Here is a 22,674-nt window from a genome sequence, read left to right on the forward strand (position 1 = left end):
GACTCTTCATGATCAAATATATTTATGTATGTATATATCTCATGTTTATTTAAAAAAAAAAAAAACACAAACAATTGAAATCTAAAACAAAGCAAGCAACTTCCAAAAAGTGTCTAAATTAATTCAAAAAAGAAAAGAAAGTACCTACGAATTCTCAAAAATGTAACAACAAAACAAATTGCTCAAGAATATATAGGTATATATCATACCTATGAATATGTAACATCACATACACACATGAATGGAGTGGCAAAATACGGAATACATATATATATTTTGAAACATAAAATGAATTATTTTATGAAATTTGATGCCTAACGACAAAAACAAAACTAAATACTAAATGAAGTGTTAAACATTCAAAAGTTAAGTCAAGTTGCTGCTTAACTTGAAAATTTTCCATATGAATCGCACAAAATATATTAAAATGAAATATATTTCTATTAAATGTTGAGTAATCTAAATAAATAAAATAACTTTTGATGTTTGTGTTTCTATTCTCAAAACTAACCTTTTCTTCTAGTAAATTTGGATAATTCTTATTTAAAACATTTTAAATTTCATATTTGTATTGTTTTTCCCCCTTCTTTCCTATGTTAAATAATTAATGCACTTTTCTTATTTTATTTTTATTACTAATTTGTTGTTTTATTTTCACTTTTTTTTGTGTTGTGTTTTCGTTTTTTTACTTTAAAATTTAAATAATTACATTTGTAATTTGAATGGTTTTTGCATTTTGCTTTGCATTTGTGTAATGTTTACTTTAAGAAGGATAATAAGAAGATGGTGAAGGGAAGATCAAGATTCAATCATCATCATCATCAGAGGAGTAGATAGAAGGAAAAGGTTTTTTCAATTTCAAAGCAAAACAAATTAAAAAAGAGTTTAAAATAAAATAGACATTCATTTTTATATCTTTGCGTAAAATTTAAGTTTCTTTCATTTTTTTTGTCACGTTTGTTGGCTGAGGGAAAGGATATCTGGTTGGGGTTCAGTTTTGGGAGTTCTTCAGAAATTATATATAGGTATATATATATAGGTATATATGCGCTTGTTTGTTGTTGTCTACATCGATTTTCTGTTTCTGTTTATAGTTAGATTTTATGATTATTATAATTATGTTTTATTACGAGAGAGAGTTAGACGTGGACGTGTCTTGCCTTTTAGTAGCGATTGTAGCGACCGCGGGTGCGTTGACGTTGGGGCGGTGCCTTGGCTGAGGAAGCGCGAGTTAGCGCTGGTTTCTTGGCCGGTGATGGAGTTACTTCTGCGACTGGTGTGGCTGGTGCAGCAGCTGCCTTAGTGGGCGTGGCTGGCACTGATGCTGGTGATGCTGCCGCCTTGGCTGGTGTCTTGGTGGCTTCCGCCTTGGCTGGCGTAGCGGCGGCAGGAGCAGGAGCCGGAGCAGCCACTGGTGCCGGAGTTGGAGCTGGTGCTGGTTCAGGTTCGGGTTCTGCTTCAGCTTCATCGTCTTGGGCATCCATTTCTTCATCGGCATTATCATCGGCATTGCCATCCTCCTCGTCACCTTGGTCTTCGCCATCATCTTCGGCTCCATCCTCGACCAAAACGACATCATCATCATCGCCCGTAGCCTCGGAGGGATCATAAATCTGTCCATCCGCTTCGCCCTCAGTGGGATCGTACAAGGCGGAACCGTCGCCATCTTCGGCATTATCCTTGCCAGCAGCATCGGTAGATTCATCACCGCCGCCAGCAGCAGCACCCTCCGACGCGGAAGCTTCTTCCGCCTCCTCAACCTTGCGCTTCTTGCGCTCATTTTCCTCAATGGCAGCTGCAGCACGCTTCTGGGCAATTTTCGTGTCGCTGGACTTTTCGTTGATGAACTTCAAGAAGTTGCGGTGATGAGTGGCTGTGCGTGAATGAATTTCGGCGGTAATCTCAGTGTCAAAGAATTTGCTGCACACGGAGCATTCGTAGCACTCCAATTTGGAGATGAGGCCAGCTCCGACTGGACGCTGCCAATTGTATTTGGGCAGACGAGTGTCCACTTCGCTGGGAATTTCATCACCATCGGCAAAGTCGAGAATGCAATCCTCGGGATCGACAGGCAGAGCGACTTCCTCCTCCTCTTGGCTCTCATTGAGATCATCGCCCTCCTTGGCCTCTCCATCGGCGCCCTCTTCACCTTCTTTGGCCTCCTCACCTTCGGCCTCCTCACCCTCGGCGGCTTCACCATCGGCTCCACCCTCCTTCTTGACATCGCCATCAGCTCCTTCGCCCTCCTTCTTCACGGGCTTCTTCTTGCGCTTCTGGGGTGGACGCAAATCACGTGTCTCCTCCTCGGCATTGGTAATATACAGAGTTTGACGTTTGCGTTCGCCCACCTTGGTATTGCATTCGGCGGCCTTCTTCAAGTGCTCGGCGGACAGCAAATGAGTATCATAATCGATGCGTGTGGCAAACTCCTTGTTGCATTCCACACACTTTGGATGCAAGAATCTCTTCAACTGCAAATGTCCCTCCGATTTGCGATGCGTTGATATATGACCATGGAAATTCAGATCGCACATGGTGCAATAATCCAATTGACGTTGCTTGCTCTTGCCCATCCGCTTCAGGCGATCGAACTCAATCGATTTGAGTTGCTCCGCAATTTTGGCCTCCTGACGTATCATATTGGCCTTCAGGCGATAGCTCTCCTCAATGCCCTCACGCATCATCAAATGGGTGCGTCCCTTGATGTGGTTCTCAAATGAATTGGCATCCCACATGTGCTTCTTACACAAATGGCAATAGAACATGTCATTCGGCACACTAGCGTACGGCGATTCCTTGGTGACGCTATATATATATATATATATACATAAGTTTGGTTCATATATATATATATATATATACACATAATTATGTGAATGTGATAAACGGGAATTGTGATTTGCAAAAAATAAGGAAAAGAATTGTTTCATTAGTAAAATTATTAACATTATTAAATCAGAGAGACAACATTTTTGGCTGGGCTATATATAATAATGACAATAATAGTTATTAACCATAATGCTGCAATTTACTTAATACAAAAGAATTTAAATGAAGGTAGGAATTGTTGTTAAAATGCTTGATGTAATAATATATATGAAACACACATATACATAAGTATTTATATCGTAAAGTAAATTGTATGCCTACACATTTATAGAAATATATCTACTTACTATATATACATATACATATATACCTAGGATTCTATATATATATAGCGCAAAAGCAAGTATTCTTAGGGCTTACTTTTGTCCTATATATAGATTAATGGATATGATGTGTGTATATATATATATATATTTATATACGTACCCCTAATGTGTATATATTTGAGCTAAAGCAAAATATATTATTATCTTTTATGGAACTTGTTTATTTTCTTTTACATTTTAAATATTTTGCTTTCAACTCAAAAGAAGTCAAAGGATAATAAACTGAGTTCTCGATCGATCGATATATTTCTTTGTCGATCGGAAATTATGAAATGGAATCGATTGAATTAAGCAAAAATTCTATATAGTATGTATTTCGAATAGTTCACTTATGAATGAGTCAAGTTAAAATAGGATTATCTGCATTTAGAATGGAAAGTAAGTAAGTAGCAGAAACATCAGAAATTTAAGCATTAAGCTACATCTAAAGTATGTATCGAATGAAGAGAAATATGTAGGCAACAATACTCTTAAAATTTTCTATACTTTTTAAATAAGTGAATGAATTCTTTATATCTAATTGTTCTAAGCATACAGCAGTATATTAATTCGGGGATTAGAATTCCCAACTAGTTTAAGATTTGAAGTAATGGCACGGGCTAAGGACGTAATCAGCAGTGTTGTTCACTCATATAAACGTTCGGCACTTCCTTTCTGTGTGAGCCGAATGGTTGTCGAAGTCGGTGGTCAGACAATTTTAACAGCATTGTAAACTGAACTTGAAAGCACATCTATTCGATTCGTAGTCTCCAATGGGTGTGAAGCAGGTAACGCTCACAAAAAAAAAATTGTTTTTTTTACTTTGTAGTTATAATTCCCAACTAGTTTTAACGTTAAAGTGATGGTCGAATTCTCATTCTGTTAATGAGATAACTATCGATAAATTGCTAATCTCTTTCTCTGTTCTAATAAGTAAGCTCGATCTCTGCTTACTCTTTCGAGTATAATATTAATATAATAAATTAGATATTGATTGGCACCCAAAATATACAAACTTTTGAATATTATGACTATTTTTATTTTAGGAAAAACTCAGCTTACGAGAGATTGCGATTAAAATTAACTTTCACTCTTAAAAATATATTTAGTTAATAATACTATCAACATATAAAAACCCCTTTGTATGAGATGCAAACGGACCAACCTACTGCCGTGGTTACTATCATTTGACTTCATTGTAGCCTTAAATTGCATTGACTTATACTTAAGGAGGAATAAATTAAACATAAATTTAGCCCAAACATAATGTTAAACAAGTTTTTTTTATGTACCTAATAAATGGATGTATTTTATATATAAAAAAAAAATAATATTTACGCTAAAATTAATTAAACTTTTATTATTTGATATTTTATATAGTATTTAACGCTTGTTGATTGGTGGTTGTGTCTGTGATTTTTGGTAAATGTTTTGGAATCTTAAACCCGCCCACAAGTGTGTCAAAAAAAAAAAAACAAATTAACAACTACTAACTAACACACACACATTGATCGAACTGAATTACGCTTAATACACATCGAAAAAAAAAAAAACAAATGGGGCGTATCATCTATCAAAAAACTTTTTACGGTGTGTCTTCTTTTGACTTTTTTTCGATTCGATTTGAAAACTTATTTTTATATTTTTATGGGCTTGGAGTCGAGTAGAGTAACATAAGGAAAAAAAAACAGCTTTGGTTGAAAAGTTACTTATAAATCTAGATATATATATATAATTATATATACCGTTTGTGGAACATCTATTAAGAAAATATATATAAGTATATAAAATATTTTATTGTAGAGATAGCGATTCTATTGCATGAAGACAATGTATACACGAGGGCATACAATTATTCTTCGGATTTTTGTTGTTTTTTGGTTTTTAAAGTTAAGATTAAAAAATGGTAAAAAATTGTTCTCTCATGGGAATTGTTTTTGGTTTTTTTTAAAAAATTTGATGTTTTTTGGTTTTTTTTTTTTTATAAGTAGTAGTTTTTTTGTAATTACTCTTACCTCTCGATTTTCTTTTCGCCAGGAGTAGGTTCCTTCTTTTTATTTTGGTTGGCATTTTTAGCCAAAAGTTTCTTGGCACGATCAAAAGCATTTTGCTTGCGAATACCGCCGCCGCCCTGCTTTTGCGGGGGCTTTGGACCAGTGGCGCCACGATTTTGGAAACCTCCTTGGCCGCCACGACGATTATTGAGACGATTGCCGCCACCGCCACCGCGACTGATCATCTTTTGTATATATAATATAACATATATATGCATATATATGTGTATAGGATAGTAAGTAGTAAATAGTAGTAGTTGTATTTGGTAGGTAGAGGTTTAAATTTAAATGTGAGAGAGAGAGAGTGAGATTTTACAAACATTTTGGTTTGGTTTGGTTTGATTTGGTTTTTAGCGCAGATGGCGACAATTAATTCGTTTCGTTTTTTTAGTTTTTGTTTTTTTGTTCAAAATCAAAATGGATATTTAACGTTTTTTGTATAACAACAACATGGTTAAATTAAATGATATATATATAATATACAGACATATTTGTATATATATATTTCAGAGAAATAGAACGAGAGAAAGTGATAGAAATTGTAAAGCGAACGATTTATGGTCATTGGATATATAGATATATAATAATAATTATACACACACAGACACACATAAAGAGAAATATGCGCAATAACCATTTACAATTCAACAAAAATTTTCATATATAAAAAATTGTTTAGTTTTTTTTTTTTTTTGGATTGGTGACAAATCAATCAAAGTTCATATTACAATAGATTTTTGATTTTTTTTTTTTGTTTTGTTTGTATATATATATATAGTAAAGTAGGATCAATCAAGAGTTAAGTCATTTAAAAACAAAATGCAAAAAAAAAATATTAATTTATATAAAATAGTATAAGATGATGGCACGGCGGGGCGGTCGTCGAGCAATCAGTCGACGGGGATTTGTTGATTAGTTGAAGTCGTTGGCGTGGCGTGGCGGTTGGTTTGGAAATCGATTATGAATATATATATGTATATATATGTAAATAATATATATAACACACGTGTAGGTATATTTGGAATGTTCAGGTATCGATTTCAAGTATTTCGGTCAGAGGCAGGAACGTTGAAGAAAAATTGGCGATGAATTATAATATCATTAGTTTTTTTTTTTTTCATTTTCATTTTGGTTTTGGTTTTTAAGTTAAGTTTTTTTTTTGTTTGTTTGTTGCACCATCAATCAGTACCAGTACCAGATCGGATCAGTATTCGGTTTCAGAGCAGAGCAGATTATAGAAGTAGTATTATCAATCAATCAATCAATCATTCAATCAATCAGTAGTAGTAGTAGTAGAGTAGGTAGTGGGCGTCGCATATAGAATATATATACAAATATATGTATATATATATATATATAAATATATATTTTTTTGTTGGCATCGCATCGCATTAAGAAAACACACAGGTTTTTAATTTTTGCAAATATATATAGAGTATATATATATATAGATGAATAATATATATATATATATATATATATGTTTGTATGTGTGTGTTTATGTGTATATGTGTGTGTGTGTGTGTGCGCGCGCGCATGTGTGTGCATTGCATTGTGTGCATTTTTATTGTGTTGCATTTGATTTTAGTTCCATTGCATTTGAACAATTTGAAGGATAGAGACAGAAGATAAATCAAAAATATTATATTTTTTTTTCAATTTTTGTAGAAGATAAAATACAAATTGAAATGAAAACAAAGAATACAATTTAGAGAAAAATTCATTTTTGTTTTTTTTTTCATATTTTGCAACAGGAACAGGAAGAAGGGCAACAACAATAACAGCAGCAGCAACAATTACAATAACAACGACAACAACAGCAGCAGCAGCGGCAACAACAACAACAACATTAGGCCACAGCAGCAACAACAATAGTTTGTTTTTGTTTGTTTGTTTTGTTTGATTGATTATTATTTTGTAGTTTTTGTTTTTTGCATACGAAACGGATGCAGCAGATGCGTTTTTTTTTTTGAGAATTGCATAGATTGGTTTTTTTTTTCGTGTAGAAGAGAGGAGAATAAAAATAAAGAATTGATAAGATTAGAAAAATTTTCCAAGAAAATTGTTTGATAGAAATTGGTTTGTTGTACTTTTTTTTTTTTTTTTGGTTTTTGTTTGGTAAAATATTGTAAAAGGTAATTAAATGCTTAAATACATTATAGTAAGAGAAAATGTTGCATAAATAATTACTCGTACTTATCTATCATATATATATGAATATATATATATAAAACTTTCAATCATCATCATACTCTTTTCAACGTTAAATGGAAAAATTGTTGGCGGTACATGTTAAACGTTTTGTTTGTTTTTTTTCTTTTTTTGTGGTACAATTTAAAATGTAATTAATAATTCAATTAAAAAATTGTGCAATTTTATATTGTTTTACTTATTTGGGCCTTTAAATTCGTTGCAGAGGAAGGAAAGTGTGGGACAAACAGGGGATGGTCATCAAAAAGGGGGACGGACGACGGTGTAAAGAGAGAGAGAATATAATACCCTTACTTTTCCATCTTCTATAATTTTCCCTACTGCAAACACCTTGCCTCTAATTTGCACAATAGGTTTTCTTTTGTTTACAATATTTTCTCTCTAATATTTTCTCTTAAATAATTAAACAACAACGAAAAAAATAAATAACGCAAAAAGGTATAATTATACATATGTTTGGTTAGGTATCTTTTTTTTTGTTTTGTTTAGTAAACTACAAACTACAATTGCTTTTGCTTTTAACGTTTTGTTTGATTAGATATATATCAAAGGATATATATATATTTTTTTTCTTGTGGTGGTGGGATAAAGCAATCACTACATTATCGATATAAATGTAAAGCTAATGAAAACTGGTTTGTCTTAAAAAATAAACAAATATAACAATAGAACAAAAATATAAACCGAAAAAACTAGTATATTTCTATCATGGATTGGGCGGGCGGGCTCAAATTAAAATTGTATATAAAATAACCCCAATTGATTTTAACGTCCTTGGTATACTGTTTCGACCTCCAGAAAGTAACAATATATCGATTAACCGGAAAATATATAAGAGCGACATTCTTTAAACGGACATATTAGTTGTTAGTAGGATGAATTGCATCATCAAAAGATGGATTATCTGCAGTTTTTCATATATACATGAAAGCAAATATCCGATATAATACCAAATGGACATTCATTTCAACGAGAACTTTAAGTCACATTTGAATACTTTCTTAAGATTCCAATGTGTTTCATGAATTTCATTTCCACTTCCTGTGCACTCAAAATCCATGATAGAATAACAATTTCGTTATTTTAACGAAATTCACAAAATTGTTGAAAAAAAATAAATTTGAAATTTTAATAGATTTAAATAGAAGAGCACAAAAATTCTGTGTTTTCTGTAGACTCGCACAGATTTCAAAACGGAATCGTTTCTATATAAATTGAAATTGAACTTTTAATACATACCGGTCCACCGCGTTGATTACGATTTCCCATGCCACCGCCGCCTCGTGGCAAATCCAATAGAGATGGTGGATTTTGATTTCTGAATAGATTATTCAACAGATTGTTGGCCAAATTGATGGCCTGGGCATTCATTTGTCCGCCGCCTTGACGCATATTATTGCCAAATTGTCCACCGCCTGGATTCTGGGATTCCCAGGGTGATACATTCATGCCGCCCATGCGATTGGGATTGGGTCCGCCATAGTTGTTGTTGCCACCTCCACCACCGCCGCCACCACCACCTCCGCCACCGCTGTAGCGATTACGGTTCTGATTTCCACGGAAAAACATGTTGTTGTTATTGGCTTTCAAATTGCTGCCGCCGTTAAGATGAGCTGGACGATTATGTTGGTGATGCTGCTGCTGCGAATTCCCGTTGACCTTGGCGCTGCAAAAAGGATCAATACAATAAATAAAGGATTCGATTTTTATGTTCACAAGAGGGACAGAGAGAGAGAGAAACAGAGAGAACGACATAAGGAGACGACATAACGCATACCTGACCATAATTTTGATGGAGGATTTACGAGGATAATTTGGGATATTTTTTTTTATTTGATGGATTTTTGGTGGTTTATGTGTGCGAGTTTTGGGTGCTAAAAGCGTTAAAGAGTAGTAAACAAGCTGAAAATAAAATGGCACAAAAAAGAACATAAAACATTGAGGACAAAAAGCAAAGCAAGGCAAACTTTTAAATGTTGATAAAAGCCTGAGTTATGCTTAAATGAGATAATATTTGTATTAAACGATATACTACATTAGCAAACTACTTTATCAAGATTACATATCTGAAAACAAATCCCAAATAGCATAGATCCAAGTACCTACATTGGGGGAATCCCTAAATGAGCCACTAAAAACCCCTCACATCCCTCCTGTAAGATAGTTGGCTGGATCTGACCACTATAAAAGGTATTTTAACATGGGTGCAATGCAATCTTTGTTATTAATTGACTTATTATTCTCCAGGTTAGCACATAGATGTTTCCTTTTAAGGACTTTAATGATGTCATAGCTAATCACCCACTTCATCCCTGATTTCTGAATAGATTGCTTATACATACACACACACACATGCGCATACACACACATTTACATGGATTTGTACAGGTAAACTGCCAAAGAGAGAGAGAGAGAGAGAGAGCGCTTGGCGGGTAACCAATTTTACAGTCAACTGCCAAGGATCTTTATCTTGACTAGCTATGGCAAGTGTCTAAATAGGGACAAAAAAAGGATGCAAATGATAGCTGAAATAATTGGCATGGACAAAATAAGAAAATAAAGGTTCAGAGCCGAGAGATAATGACTTTTCCTTTGTTATTTGCCTGGTGTTGCTCGCCTTGTAATGAAAATTTGCCATTTTGTGGTACCCCTTACTCTCTCCCACCGGGAATCACGGCCTAGCAAAGGCTGAGATAATAAACTGTATGTGTGAGTGCGTGCATAATGTGTGCGTGCATGTGTGTGTGGTGTGACATTTGCTACCTGTTTCAAAAAAAGAAACAGAAGAAAAATGGGCACAAGAAATTAGGCCTAAATGCTAGTACAACGAACGAATAATCAAAACTGGTTTTTATATTCTGAATAATTTGACACACACACACACACACACTTACATGTACAATATTAGAGCCCGGCTAAGAGGCAAGAGGTAAAAAATATGCGTGAGGAAGGCTACTCTCTTGGGAACAGTTGGAAAAGTCATAATTGTTAACAGACGACAAAGTCACAATGCTCTTTTGTTGTCTATTATTGCCAATTGTCTATATTCATACATCAAAATTGATTACATAATTGCAAAAATTCGACTAGGGGTTAAATTTTACATGATGAGCGCCAAAATACATTGACTTTTTTGCTACTCATGATTAGGCTTACTAGTGTATGTATACAAAAATCACACAAACACACAAGAGGGGAAAAAAACCAAGATGGCTGCCCCCAGACATTTGTATAAGTGTGTGTGTGTGTGAATGCGTTGCGTGTGCGTGTATTTCAATGACTCAGAAAGCCGGCCGGGTACAAATTGCCGCACTCAATTTGTTGGGGGAACCAAATAAAAATTACTATTTCTCAACTTAATGCAAAAGTTCATTGCGTGCGACTACACTATTTAGCAATTTACCATATACAACAACACAACAATAATATGTATATACATACATACATACACATGCATGCAACTGTACCCCAGCGTACACACACACACACACACACGCAGTTACATTTTCTTTTTCTGTTGTTATTCCTTTCTTTTGGCAAACTACTAAATATATATATAATTGCAGGCAAAAATTGGGTTTTATTGTTATTAGGTCATTAACTTATTACTTTTGTGTTAGCAAATCAATAATATTAGAGGACTATACAAAAGGGACTATACTAGAAGGGAGGGAAAAAGGTAGATACACACAAAAAATTACCCACCACCAAAATACATAAAAAAAAAGGAAGGAAAAAAAACTAATACACTAATACACACACTTCTATGCAACTTACTGTTTGGCTGGCGAATTACGATTTACTATTGCACTTTTTGTTTTACTATTAACAAATAATTTTAAACTTTTTGCCTTGCTAATTTTTTTTTTAGCAAAAATGGCCGATTGGCATATGAAAAAAAAATTCTTTATTATTAATCTCGAAGCGAAGAGCACACACACGAGAGAGGGAAAACGCACAAGTGAATACGCTAGAGCTGAGAAAACATCGATGGAATTTTAAAAATGCGGTAAATCGATGTAAATTTATCGATAGCGATATATCGAACTTTCGGTATTTTCACCCTGCTCAATCTGGTATTTTTGGTGCTTTCTGGTAGTTCTTTAGGCTTTTGTTATTTTTGTGGTTTCTAGTATTTTTCTACTTGTTAATTTTTCCCCGTTTTTTTCACGCTAAATAATCGCTAAAGTATCGAAATTCAAATTATTTTTTATTTTAGCCACATTTTAAGCAATTTGGAGACAGAAAATTAGCGGAAATCGGCTTAACAACAGACCAACTACCCAATTCTTGATTTCAATGTTAATAACAATTTAGATAACAAACTTACTTATATAATATACATGTTGGCCATCACGATTTACCCCGTTTCACCGCCCACGTTCCATTGACTTCTTTTATATTCATTATAAGTTCGCGAATCTTTTAAGTTTGCCAAAAAAATGTATGTGCTTAATTTTGTGTTTATTCGCTTTAACAATAATTGTTGAAACCTTACAATATACGCTAGTGTCATAATGTTTTAATTTGGAACTAGTTCGCTATTGATAGCTGACAGAAGCAACAGGTCTGTGTGCTTGTCACATTCCGTTCCAAATCTATTTGTGTATTCTCTTTTGTTTTCATCAATAACTTGTTGAACAACAATACGATTTATTGTATAAAAAAAAAACAAATAATTGTGCTATTCTTTACATAGGCTGTCTATCACCTCATAATCATGGACAAGTTAAGACGTGTGCTAAGCGGCGATGAGCCAACTCCCGAGGAGGAAAGCAGCATCATTACACAGGTAGGGGAAATCGGCCGATTCGAGTCAAGAATTGTGGGTTAGAAGAATGAATATCTAGTTTGGTTGGATAACTACTACCGCCGGGTTACCGCCCCCTTTCTTTTTGGATTGGCCGCCACAATCACATGGCCCCAACAACATTATTACACTTATGTGACTCAACAAATGTTTTGCGGCGGCCTCCTGCTGTTGCTGCTGCTGCTCCTTATCAAACTGCTGTTTATATTGTTTAATTTATTTACTAAAATGTTTCAATTTCTTGTAGATTAATGACATGTCCACATTAAGCTGGTCCACACGTATCAAGGCATTCTGCATTTGCTTTGTATTGGGCATTCTGTTATCTCTTTTGGGTTCCATTGCCCTATTTCTTCATCGCGGAATTGTGGTCTTTGCGGTTTTCTATACAATTGGTAATCTTGTATCGATGGCTAGGTGAGATTTCCTGATTAACACTTGAATGCAAAAACAGCTTTATATATTCCTCTTCTCCTGCCTTTTATGTTTTCAGTACTTGCTTCCTCATGGGTCCCTTTAAGCAAATAAAGAAAATGTTTGCCGAAACTCGTTTGATAGCCACCAGCATTGTAATTGTGGCCATTGTGATGACCTTTGTCTCAGCCATTGTGGTAAAGCAAAAGAAAATCCTTTAGATGAAGTCGGTCCACCGACTTAAGCATACTCTGTACCATTCTGTAGTGTATCCTTAATGTCGACTTTTATATTTACTCTAACAGACAAAAGAGTTAAGTATTTTGACTCTTTTTCTCGTACTGACTGACTTTTCTGGGACATTCTTATTTAAGTATCTGTATTATAGACACATACATGTATAGTTTAAAGTGATGGCATTTGAAATTTATTTCCTACTTTGGTACAGGCTATGAGAAAAAAGAAAAACCAGAAATTGCCAAGAATTGGCTCTTGTCTTTATAGTTTCTGTGTTGATTTTTAAGTTTTTTTTTCGTTTTACGATTTTTAATTTTGTTTTTATAATTTTATTTGTAGTTGAAAAAAGCTGGACTCACGCTTATATTCATAATCATACAATCATTGGCTATGACATGGTATTCCCTATCCTATATACCATATGCCCGGGATGCGGTCAAGAAAACCGTATCCGCTTGTTTCGAAGTCTAGGGGCTTAATGATATTATTACAATTATATATATATATATACTATATATAATTATTATTACTTATGTAATGTCATGTAAAAATCTTACATACTTTGTATTAATATGATAGCTTTAGCTAATTTTCTCACTTTACATTGTATTAACAGAATTTTCGTCTCTATTTTTTTCCGTCTTTCTTTCTTGTTCTTTAATATACTTATTTTTATACATACATATACACAATAATATATGGTTTTTTGTTTCTTTTTTTTCCATTTAATTTAATCAGTACAGTGTTTGCATCCATAAATTGTATGTACATTTTTGGGGTTTGTTTGTTTCTTTTGCTTGCTTGATTTGGTTTCTATTTTGTATTTTTTTTTTATTCAACCTTTTCTTTTTTACAAATTCTTTTTCTGTGGAGACAATTGACCTGGTGAGAATAGAGAATAGGAGAGGGTAGAAGGGAAAATTGGTGAAACAAATTAAACAATTTTTATTTTAATATCGTAGTGAGATAAAGTGCTTGGGTCTTCAAAGGATTTACATTGTGACACTGTGTGACGTATTATTTATTTATTTATTTTTTTTTTTTTGATTTTGATTTGTCCAAAGAGCGAAGCAGGAAAAAGGAGAGAGAGCGCAAGGAAAATTACATGAATTGTGGCGAGACGTAAATACAGAGAGAGAGAGAGAGAGAAAGAGAGAGATAGAGACAAACAGAAAGCCAATTGTAACTTGTCTCCATTAACAGAGACGAAAGAGAGATAGAGAGAGTGAGTGAATGAGGGGGAGACAACACTCTTCTAATTGTTGAGTAAGTGCAATTTTACAGGCAACATTGGAAAAAGGCTTCAAAAATACTTTCTAATTAAAATTATATTAGCTTTATCTATACATAAACAATAAATAGCAAGAATTTAAAGGAAATCATAATGATACTTTTGCCAACTTTGGCATGGCCATAGTTTATATAAGTATACTCTTGCCATTTAAAGGTAATTCAAACTTTTAATTTTTACTAAACAATCAGATCTGCAACATTAATATTACCCAAAGATCAGAAATTGTAAAGTACTTAAAAATAACTCTAAAAGTAGATTTGAAAAATTCCAAAATTGCTTCATTTAATGTAACTATAAAATGTCTCAGCTCTGCTAAAATTGTCTAAAACTCAAACATCTTTTTTCTACTTTGTCTTAAAGTGAAACTATATAAATACATATGTATATCTACATAAAGTATTCCTAATTCGTCTCATTTTCGGTAATTTTGGCCCTGAAGTCTTGATCTGATCTGATTTAAGATTTGGTTCTTCAATAAAATTGTCGAGTTTAATTGTTTTTAGAATCACGACACGGACTAAATGCAATTTACAATTGTTTACAGACAACTTTAACTTTTAATCTAGTAAAAACTAAATGATATAGAAAATCTTATCTTCATAACAAACTCTCCTGCAAGAGTATACAATATAAATATTAAAAAAATTAAAAATATATATAACATTTTTTTTTACTTTGGAATTTCCTGAATAGTTTGACTTGCAAAATTTGAATTAGAAATTAGAAATTAAACCAGAGAGAGAGGAGTTGACGAAGAAAAGTATAATTCTCTGAAATCTCTTGGTGAAGCTAACACAAAATAGATATACACAAACTTATCTATGTATGTATAGAGTGAACAAATGTTGCCTGCCCCAACAAATAAGAAAACAAAACAAAAAGAACACAAGAAAGAATGAAACTATTTAAGCTTACCTTGAGATGTGGTAGAACTAGAACTAGTCGATGTAGTCAAAGTAATATCGTCTTGTCTTTTAGTGGGTGTCGTTAGGTTTTTCAGTTGGCGTTGCTAATTTAATTAAAAAAGATATAATGATGTTAAAGGGTTCTGTGTTTTAGTTATGATTTGTAATTACCTGCCACCAGACGGCCAAATAGACAAATGACACTGAGATCATCACCTGAATTGTCAGCCATAACACAATGTTGATGGCTTGCGTGCGCTCAAACAATTCTTTGCCATTCTTAATACATAGAATGGCCTCAGATACCATGATGGCGCCGTAAACCCAACATTGGGTGCCGACACGTTTGCAGCGTGTATCAGTGACATAGACATAATATTGCCTGAAAATATATATATATATATAGAGATTTACATACATACATACATGCTTTGAAGAAAATTTCAGATCATTTCTTACCTTACTGATGGCGCAACAAAGAGTCCTATAAATATCAAACGACCAATAACAATAAAATGATCTGGAGGCATTTCAAAAATATGCTTCAAAAAGAATGTATTCAATTCGGTGACCTGCCAAAAGATGACCAATTGTATAACAGCAGCAAATCTCATCGCTGTGGATTTGGGATCCAGCCAACGTATGGCTGACCAACTTTCTGGTGTAAATTGTAGCATGGCACGTTTAATTTTTCCTGTCGTTGTCGATATATCCTTAATGCTAGCCCATTTATATTCACGCATTTCCAAAATTTTACATATCTTGAGACCCATCCAAATGCCAAGACCATTGCATATGATCACATCCAATATGAGGGCATCCCACCAGCATTCAATAAAATTTGGCAACAGATGGGCAAATGTGATTTCAGTTATTTCCCACATTACAGAAATGGCCCACAATATGCCCATATGGCGTATGAGTATGGCCTTGAAGGCCCAACCAAGAAAATGTCCCCAAGCGAATACATCCAAATGACCCTTGACACGTTCCCAACTAATGTCCGTGCAATTGACGCCATATTCCTAGAAACAAAAACGAACATTATTATATGATGATGATGGTATGATGATAGTTTTTCTCTTACCTTTTCCATATCAATGTGAAAATTCTTTAATTTTGGATCTAACCAATATAAAATATTTCGTATAGTTGGATAATTTTGAAACATTAAAAATTGCAATGTTAGCAAATATAAAACAGAACAGCCAAATAGTATACGCCAAATGGCCGGATGGGGTCGTGTGAAAGGTCCATTCGGAAATGCTATAACCGATACAATAAGAAAGAAGAACACAATGCATAGAAGGCCGGCCCAGAGATTATCATCCAGATTTGTTTCGTTTCTGTAATGAAATTACATTTGCCCCCCCAAAAAAATGTGATGAAATTTTTGGTACATACTATTATTATTATATGCTGACGATGATGATGATGACGCTGATGATGATGATGACGATGATGAAGAAGTTGATTGTTGCCTTCGATGGCCATCATGATGCCCCTGATTTTGCTGCTGATGCAGTTGCCAATGATGATGTTGATCTTTTTGCAACTGCATTTTGTTTTTCTTGCTCTCTTATCATTTGCTTTCCATTTGCGGGTTACAGCGGGGTCATCAATACAAAAAAAAAAACCCTCTTTCACACTGATTTCCTTGTATTGGGTTTTTTTGTATTTTTTCCTTTGTTTTTGTTGTTGTTGTTATTGTTATTGTTTAATTATTTTCTGAACCTTGAGCTGTTTCGCTAAATGTTATTGTTTTTGTTGCTCTTGTCATTGTCATTGTGACGAATTTGGCAATGCCAACTACTTGCTCATTAGACATTTAGTGGGGGGATGGGGGTAGTATCGAATTAAATCAATTAACCAAGGTTGCAGAGTGGGGAGAGAAGAAAGAGGGGTAGTCAATACCGAAATGAGCAACAGAATCAATGTCTTTACATGTTGAAAGGATAAGATCAAAAGTGAAATCAGAGTCTCTCTCCCCCTCTCTCTTTGTCTGGCTAAATTTTATGCTATAAATCTCATTACTATTCTAAAGAAATTTCAAACGTTGGAGAAACTTGAATACCAATGGTAATTTAATCACCAAAAAAAAAAAAAAAAAAACAAACCGAAAAAAGGTTTTTACCTGTCGATTCGCTCGATGCTCACCTGACAAATGCAAAATACATCACCGCAAGCACTGAGACTGCCAGCAATGTTATGGTATGAGGTTTATAAAAGAAATCCAAGGATATATCATCAACTGGACGTTCATTGACTATCACAAATGTTTGGGCAATCTCCTCTTTTCGTCTTTTGCGTGCCCCAGCTCCATTGTCCGAGGAACGCTGTTTGGTTGGTGTTGCCGGAGCACTAGCCGCTCCAGATTTATGGCCAGTGGCTGTAGTGGTTGTTGGTTCATTGTCCGACGAGAAGGCGCCACCGCCGCCGCCTGCTCCTCCACCCGCATCGCTGTCGAGCCTGCCACGTGAAATGGAACGCTTTTTCATGACCTCTGGGGCTTGTTGAATTTACTTTATTTGCAATCGAAATGCTATTATCAATGGCTAATGCTGGTACTACTACTACTACTCAGGCTTGTTGTCTTTTCTGAGGGTGGCGTGAGCTTGTTGCGGGGTCGGTTCGGGTTGCGCAACATTCATTCGTTTCGTATTTCTCTTGCCTTTGAGTTTTCACACGTTTTCTTTGTCCAAAATGCACCGAATCCTTAGTTGTTGTTTGCTTTGGCTTCTTATCAATGCATAAATCAATTAAATTGTCTTATTGATTAAACTTTTATTTAATGTTTCGCCAGCAATAGGCTGTTGTTATTAATTAACATGCTGCGCGCGACTTGGTCCAATAAAAATCGACAACTTTGCCGGGGACGCAGAGTTGCCGCCTAGTTGGGTGTTTTCTGTTCCAATTTGATAATAGAGATGACACAGTGACTGCAAGTTGGCGCAAAATTTGATTTTAAATTATTTACCGTTGGTCTGCTTGGTAATTATTGAAATTTGATAATTTTAAGTTTTAATTTATAAATGTTACGAGTATACACACAAGTGCTGTTAATTAAATATGTTTTATATTTATGAAATAAAAATGATTTAAGAAAATATTTTCTTGCTTCTACATAATTGCACATCTCTATTTTGTCATGGCGCTGCCACTATTTTCACACAAACAGCTGATTTTTGCTTGAAATTAATTATCTCGATCAGGACAGAGATAATAATTCTTAAAAATCATTCTCAACAATGCTGGATAAAGTGAAAAATGTAATTGTTGTCCTTTCGGGCAAAGGAGGCGTTGGCAAATCAACAGTTAGCACACAATTGGCCCTGGCTTTGCGTCACACTGGGCATAAGGTACGTTTTTCTTTTTCCTTCCCCCGGTTAACTTTAATTTCACAATCTAATCTAATTCTTTCTATTGTATTGACTGACAGGTTGGCTTATTAGATATAGATCTCTGTGGTCCCAGTGTTCCGTATCTGCTGGGTCTCGAGGGCAGTGATATCTATCAATGTGATGATGGTTGGGTACCCATCTATACCGATGAGAGTAAAACGCTGGCCGTAATGTCCATTGGTTTTCTTCTAAAGAGTCGCACGGATCCGGTCATTTGGCGTGGTCCAAAGAAAACAATGATGATTAAACAATTCCTACAAGATGTTAAATGGGATGAATTGGATTATTTGATTATCGATACACCACCAGGAACATCGGATGAGCACATCACTGTGATGGAATGCCTACGCGAAGTACCATGTAATGGTGCCATCATTGTGACCACACCACAAGGTGTCGCCCTGGATGATGTACGCAAGGAGATAACGTTTTGTAAAAAGACAGGCATTAAACTATTGGGTATTGTGGAGAATATGAGTGGGTAAGGAGTGTTTTCTTTAATAGTTTCCACAAGTTACATACACATGGACTAAATCTATTTGTTTTTCTCTTAAAGATTTGTCTGTCCCCATTGCACAACATGCACAAACATCTTTTCATCCAATGGCGGCATCGAACTGGCTAATTTAGCCCAAATACCTCATTTGGGTACATTGCCCATAGATCCACGTGTTGGCATTTTAGCCGGGACAACAGCTTCGGTTTTAAGTGAATTACCAGAATCGAGTACTGCTGAAGTTCTTAAAGGACTTGTACAACATTTGGATACTCTAACGGCTCAGGGTTAAAGTATATTTCAAAGTGTTTTTTCTTTTTTTTCTTTTGATAATTAATTTAAGTATAAAAATGTACAAAAAACAAATAAAACAACCTTTAAGGTAATTTTTTTTACAGCTTTATGTGTTTTTTAATGTGTCAAAATTTAAATTGATATTTCTTTTCGTTAATAAATCAAGTCAAAAGTTTTCTTAGAGAGTGAATTTTCTCAAACACTATACTAACTAGAGATACCAAATTTGCTATGTATATTTGCTTAGTAAATGCGCACGTTTTGTATTTGTAAAGATTTTGCCACGCCCCTTTCTGCTCCTGTAATTTGAAAAAAATTCGATTATGTCCCTTAATTTTCTACTTTGTGCAATCAAATTTGATCAAAATCGGACTAAAAATAGCCAAGTTATGCATATAAACGTTTTTCGATCTGGCCGGAGTTGGCCGTTGGCTGGTGGGGGCGCTAGGGTGCTCATATGCTTGGGTGAACGAGATACTGTAATATGCTTGTAAAAAGCATGTGAGCAGAATTTTTAAAAAAATACGCATTTGCTTTTATGTTAAATTTGAAATATATTTGTTTTACTGGTGTATGGTAGTCGACTAAGTCGACGAGACGACTTACTTACTTCATTTCAATTGAAGTTACTCCTCTAAGGCATGAGTGGAATAAACTTTTAGGCTCTCGATAATTAGCTCTTGTTGCTTCCAAACTGGTGGTCTTACTTGTACTTCCAAGTTTATGGTACTATCGTTAAAATCAAAATAATTTTCACTATTTTGTGTATCCTTATGTATGTTCTGATGTACAAAATAGTTTGTACCACCAAAAGTGATTCCCAAATTGATGAAGAACTAAAAACCAACAAAAGAAATATATTTCAAGTTTAACGACCTATTTCATAGATGTAATATGTATGTATATTCTACCTTGTGCTCTTGAAGCTTGGCCAACATATGTTTCTCTGTTATTGTGCCAAAGGTTTTGCCATTTAGCTTGTAGATAATACGATCCGAATGCCATATTACCGTATAGTTATGCATTTCCTGACCATAATGTTGTTGTGACCTTTTCTCCACAGTTTTCTCATTTTCATTTACATCAAACTTAATCCCACCATAGAGACATTTACCGCCAATATCAGTATTCGCAGTAGAAATAAGCTTTTCATTACCTCGCGCATAGGCCAAGCGAATAGCCACATTTCCATCGTATTTCGATGTTAGATCGATAACTGAAAGATCATTCATAGAGACGTCTCTTTATCTATAGAGTTCTTCATATGCAGTTTCATTGTATACTCACTTGGCATTATAAAATCTCCGATTGGCATTCTGGCACGTATTTCTATTCTTCCATTTTGAAAACTAAATGTATCATTTGTATGCAATTTGGTTGCCTTAAATCCTTTACGTATATATTTATGGGAAAAATTATTGCCCCAATTTTTTATTTTTCTAGGTTCTGATGATGTGCATCGAAATAGTTCTTCTACATATTCCTCATCGTGTTTCTCAATTCGCAAATGCAAACGATTGTTCTTAATGTAAGCAACAGATGTATCATTTTTATATTCCACTACTTCGGTGTTTGGCAAACATTTATGTGGTGTCCAGATACTATAATCAATGTTATTTATAAAATTTGCATCGAATATCAATTCACCACTGCATTTTGGCCCTTGGTTGTTATCATTGTTTTTGGACATTTTCGTTTCGGTTGGTATACAAATTTTAGTTGGATTTTTAATCGGTTGACTTAGTTTAGTGCATGTCGTCGAGCGAACGATTGTTTTCCTACGATTATTACTTTTGATAATGTTCGAATCAGAATTATCGGTCTTCATGGTTATATCATAAGTTTTGCTAAATAATGTATTATTGGCTGCATTCACCAATGTATAGAGACGCATATTATTCTCATTCAAATTGGTATTTAGTTGATCTTGCATTGCCCAGGGATGACTTAATGTTGAATTGAAAGCGTATACATATTTTCCTGGGCATTTTTGATTGAGTTCAGCATAAAACAAAACTGATTTGATGGCATCATCCTCTGAATAAATAAACACAAAAATAATAATAATAACAATTCTCTCAGTTGCCAAACTCACCAAATGAGACCCAAAAATTGCTATTGGTGCGATTAACAATTGGTTCTAAGCTGAAGCCAATGCCAATTAGGCCAAGACCAAAAATCAGCAACGTGTTGGTCCACATTGTCAGCCTTCAATGATTCTTATGTGTCTTATTGTTTTTAGGAGTTGAAGCTTTCAATTAACAACAATAAGGCTTAATTGCACACTACAGATTATTTATACCCTGTAACCAAGTGGGTAAATACCTTTCTCTCTTTTTTTTTTTAAATCAATCCAATTTATCTGTATGAATATGTATACTAATAACAACCTCTCAAACTCAAAGCTGAATAAAGACTATAGAGGTCTGAGCTATAGACAAACGAAGGAAGCTCTTTATCGGTAACTGATCTTGATGCAAATAAATCATTTGTACTGGCTTTAAAATACTCTACAGAATATAAAATAACAGATTAAAAGCATATGCTCATCTAGGACTGTAAAATGAAAGAAACTTGCTCCCGAAAGTATGCAATAGGCTGCAAAAGTATTCATTATTCAATTCGTACGCGTATACTACTTTAAAAATTTATTATCATTAACTTTTAATTCAAGGTTTATTGTTTATTCACAGTTTATCCTTAGAATGCTTATTGCATACTTAAATGGGCAAATTTGTATCCCACTTGCCTCTGAATCCAAAATTTATCTCAATTAGATGAAACCTCCAAAAGAGATCTTTATACATATATGTATATATTTATAGTTTTCGCTCTTATCTATTCCATTTAAATCGAAAAAGAGAAATTGAATTTCGTGGAATTATAATTTAAAAGTCGACTTGAGATCATTGAAAGAATTTCACGATGCTGGGATCAATAAAAAGTTCATTACTTTAGTTCTTATCGCTTTGTCAAATTAAAAAAAAAAAACAATAAAACGGTCTGACTTTTATGTTAAACAAAATAATTTTTGCGTGGTTCGGATCAGTAAAAGTTTCCTCGTTGCCAAGTCTAGGTGTCTTCTTTTGTGTTCTTATCGCAATTATAAAACAAAGACTATTTATAATCTTAATTACTAAGACTAACAATAATGAAATTTTGCATCTTTTGGCTTTTGTCATTATTATTGGCTATAGTAAATGGCCATAATGCATTGGAAATCGGTTTTCAAAATGTAACTCTTACAGATACATCAATTTCATTATCATTGGCAGGTATATATAGTCCCAGTCATTATTTTTATATGAATAATACGAATTCTTCTTTTCTTTTGGTTTTTTTTTTTTTTAGAATGTGAAGATTT

The 22,674-nt window shown here is 34.2% G+C and overlaps 5 protein-coding genes across 10 annotated transcripts; 2 read left to right on the forward strand and 3 right to left on the reverse strand.

Moving 5' to 3' along the window:
- Positions 1 to 621: 621 nt before the first annotated feature.
- Positions 622 to 11,315, reverse strand: LOC6645500 (zinc finger protein on ecdysone puffs). Of its 4 annotated transcripts, XM_047011965.1 has the most exons (5): positions 11,237 to 11,309; positions 9,237 to 9,361; positions 8,699 to 9,125; positions 5,210 to 5,433; positions 622 to 2,805 (listed from the first exon to the last, which is right to left on the reverse strand). In XM_047011965.1, the coding sequence occupies exons 2-5, from the start codon at positions 9,242 to 9,244 to the stop codon at positions 1,164 to 1,166; spliced, it is 2,301 nt and encodes a 766-aa protein (XP_046867921.1). In that variant the 5' UTR covers positions 9,245 to 9,361; positions 11,237 to 11,309; the 3' UTR covers positions 622 to 1,163. The 4 variants fall into 4 exon arrangements, with proteins under 4 accessions (XP_046867921.1, XP_023033058.1, XP_023033059.1 ...); XM_023177290.2 differs by lacking the exon at positions 9,237 to 9,361 and having other exon boundaries at positions 11,237 to 11,315; XM_023177292.2 differs by lacking the exon at positions 5,210 to 5,433 and having other exon boundaries at positions 2,710 to 2,805; positions 11,237 to 11,314.
- Positions 11,316 to 11,980: 665 nt separating this feature from the next.
- Positions 11,981 to 13,550, forward strand: LOC6645501 (vesicle transport protein SFT2A). Of its 2 annotated transcripts, XM_047011815.1 has the most exons (5): positions 11,981 to 12,026; positions 12,159 to 12,251; positions 12,517 to 12,686; positions 12,763 to 12,880; positions 13,260 to 13,550. In XM_047011815.1, exons 2-5 carry the CDS (start codon positions 12,180 to 12,182, stop codon positions 13,389 to 13,391), a joined length of 492 nt encoding a protein of 163 aa, XP_046867771.1. In that variant the 5' UTR covers positions 11,981 to 12,026; positions 12,159 to 12,179; the 3' UTR covers positions 13,392 to 13,550. The 2 variants fall into 2 exon arrangements, with proteins under 2 accessions (XP_046867771.1, XP_002068025.1); XM_002067989.4 differs by lacking the exon at positions 11,981 to 12,026 and having other exon boundaries at positions 12,041 to 12,251.
- A 204-nt stretch (positions 13,551 to 13,754) lies between these two features.
- Positions 13,755 to 17,986, reverse strand: LOC6645502 (phosphatidylserine synthase). 2 transcript variants are annotated; one of them, XM_047011814.1, is made up of 6 exons: positions 17,277 to 17,986; positions 16,207 to 16,465; positions 15,579 to 16,144; positions 15,291 to 15,501; positions 15,130 to 15,223; positions 13,755 to 13,925 (listed from the first exon to the last, which is right to left on the reverse strand). In XM_047011814.1, exons 1-6 carry the CDS (start codon positions 17,615 to 17,617, stop codon positions 13,855 to 13,857), a joined length of 1,542 nt encoding a protein of 513 aa, XP_046867770.1. In that variant the 5' UTR covers positions 17,618 to 17,986; the 3' UTR covers positions 13,755 to 13,854. The 2 variants fall into 2 exon arrangements, with proteins under 2 accessions (XP_046867770.1, XP_023033255.1); XM_023177487.2 differs by having other exon boundaries at positions 13,755 to 13,802; positions 17,277 to 17,985.
- Positions 17,987 to 18,292: 306 nt separating this feature from the next.
- Positions 18,293 to 19,379, forward strand: LOC6645503 (cytosolic Fe-S cluster assembly factor NUBP2 homolog). The gene is made up of 3 exons (XM_002067991.4): positions 18,293 to 18,478; positions 18,559 to 19,001; positions 19,077 to 19,379. The coding sequence occupies exons 1-3, from the start codon at positions 18,368 to 18,370 to the stop codon at positions 19,306 to 19,308; spliced, it is 786 nt and encodes a 261-aa protein (XP_002068027.1). The 5' UTR covers positions 18,293 to 18,367; the 3' UTR covers positions 19,309 to 19,379.
- A 497-nt stretch (positions 19,380 to 19,876) lies between these two features.
- Positions 19,877 to 21,643, reverse strand: LOC6645504 (gram-negative bacteria-binding protein 2). The gene is made up of 4 exons (XM_002067992.3): positions 21,406 to 21,643; positions 20,598 to 21,347; positions 20,222 to 20,526; positions 19,877 to 20,146 (listed from the first exon to the last, which is right to left on the reverse strand). Exons 1-4 carry the CDS (start codon positions 21,509 to 21,511, stop codon positions 19,937 to 19,939), a joined length of 1,371 nt encoding a protein of 456 aa, XP_002068028.2. The 5' UTR covers positions 21,512 to 21,643; the 3' UTR covers positions 19,877 to 19,936.
- Between the last annotated feature and the right edge of the window lie 1,031 nt (positions 21,644 to 22,674).

Source organism: Drosophila willistoni, assembly GCF_018902025.1.
Source record: "Drosophila willistoni isolate 14030-0811.24 chromosome XR unlocalized genomic scaffold, UCI_dwil_1.1 Seg143, whole genome shotgun sequence".
NCBI lineage: Eukaryota > Metazoa > Arthropoda > Insecta > Diptera > Drosophilidae > Drosophila > Drosophila willistoni.

What these genes read in the sequence shown, in the direction of transcription:
- LOC6645500 (XM_047011965.1), bottom strand. An exon ending in GTAATCAACGCGGTGGACCG is followed by an intron (nt 5,434 to 8,698) that starts GTATGTATTAAA and finishes TATATACAAAAG; the next exon opens with ATGATCAGTCGCGGTGGCGG. An exon ending in GGCGAAAAGAAAATCGAGAG is followed by an intron (nt 2,806 to 5,209) that starts GTAAGAGTAATT and finishes ATATATATATAG; the next exon opens with CGTCACCAAGGAATCGCCGT.
- LOC6645501 (XM_047011815.1), top strand. Translation starts at nt 12,180, where the DNA reads ATGGACAAGTTAAGACGTGTGCTAAGCGGCGATGAGCCAACTCCCGAG. An exon ending in AATCTTGTATCGATGGCTAG is followed by an intron (nt 12,687 to 12,762) that starts GTGAGATTTCCT and finishes TTATGTTTTCAG; the next exon opens with TACTTGCTTCCTCATGGGTC. An exon ending in CCTTTGTCTCAGCCATTGTG is followed by an intron (nt 12,881 to 13,259) that starts GTAAAGCAAAAG and finishes TTTTATTTGTAG; the next exon opens with TTGAAAAAAGCTGGACTCAC.
- LOC6645502 (XM_047011814.1), bottom strand. Translation starts at nt 17,617, where the DNA reads ATGAAAAAGCGTTCCATTTCACGTGGCAGGCTCGACAGCGATGCGGGT. An exon ending in ATGTATTTTGCATTTGTCAG is followed by an intron (nt 16,466 to 17,276) that starts GTGAGCATCGAG and finishes ATTTCATTACAG; the next exon opens with AAACGAAACAAATCTGGATG. An exon ending in TTTGTTGCGCCATCAGTAAG is followed by an intron (nt 15,502 to 15,578) that starts GTAAGAAATGAT and finishes ATATATTTTCAG; the next exon opens with GCAATATTATGTCTATGTCA.
- LOC6645503 (XM_002067991.4), top strand. Translation starts at nt 18,368, where the DNA reads ATGCTGGATAAAGTGAAAAATGTAATTGTTGTCCTTTCGGGCAAAGGA. An exon ending in TGCGTCACACTGGGCATAAG is followed by an intron (nt 18,479 to 18,558) that starts GTACGTTTTTCT and finishes ATTGACTGACAG; the next exon opens with GTTGGCTTATTAGATATAGA. An exon ending in ATTGTGGAGAATATGAGTGG is followed by an intron (nt 19,002 to 19,076) that starts GTAAGGAGTGTT and finishes TTTCTCTTAAAG; the next exon opens with ATTTGTCTGTCCCCATTGCA.
- LOC6645504 (XM_002067992.3), bottom strand. Translation starts at nt 21,511, where the DNA reads ATGTGGACCAACACGTTGCTGATTTTTGGTCTTGGCCTAATTGGCATT. An exon ending in CAATTTTTGGGTCTCATTTG is followed by an intron (nt 21,348 to 21,405) that starts GTGAGTTTGGCA and finishes TTATTTATTCAG; the next exon opens with AGGATGATGCCATCAAATCA. An exon ending in CGGAGATTTTATAATGCCAA is followed by an intron (nt 20,527 to 20,597) that starts GTGAGTATACAA and finishes ATGATCTTTCAG; the next exon opens with TTATCGATCTAACATCGAAA.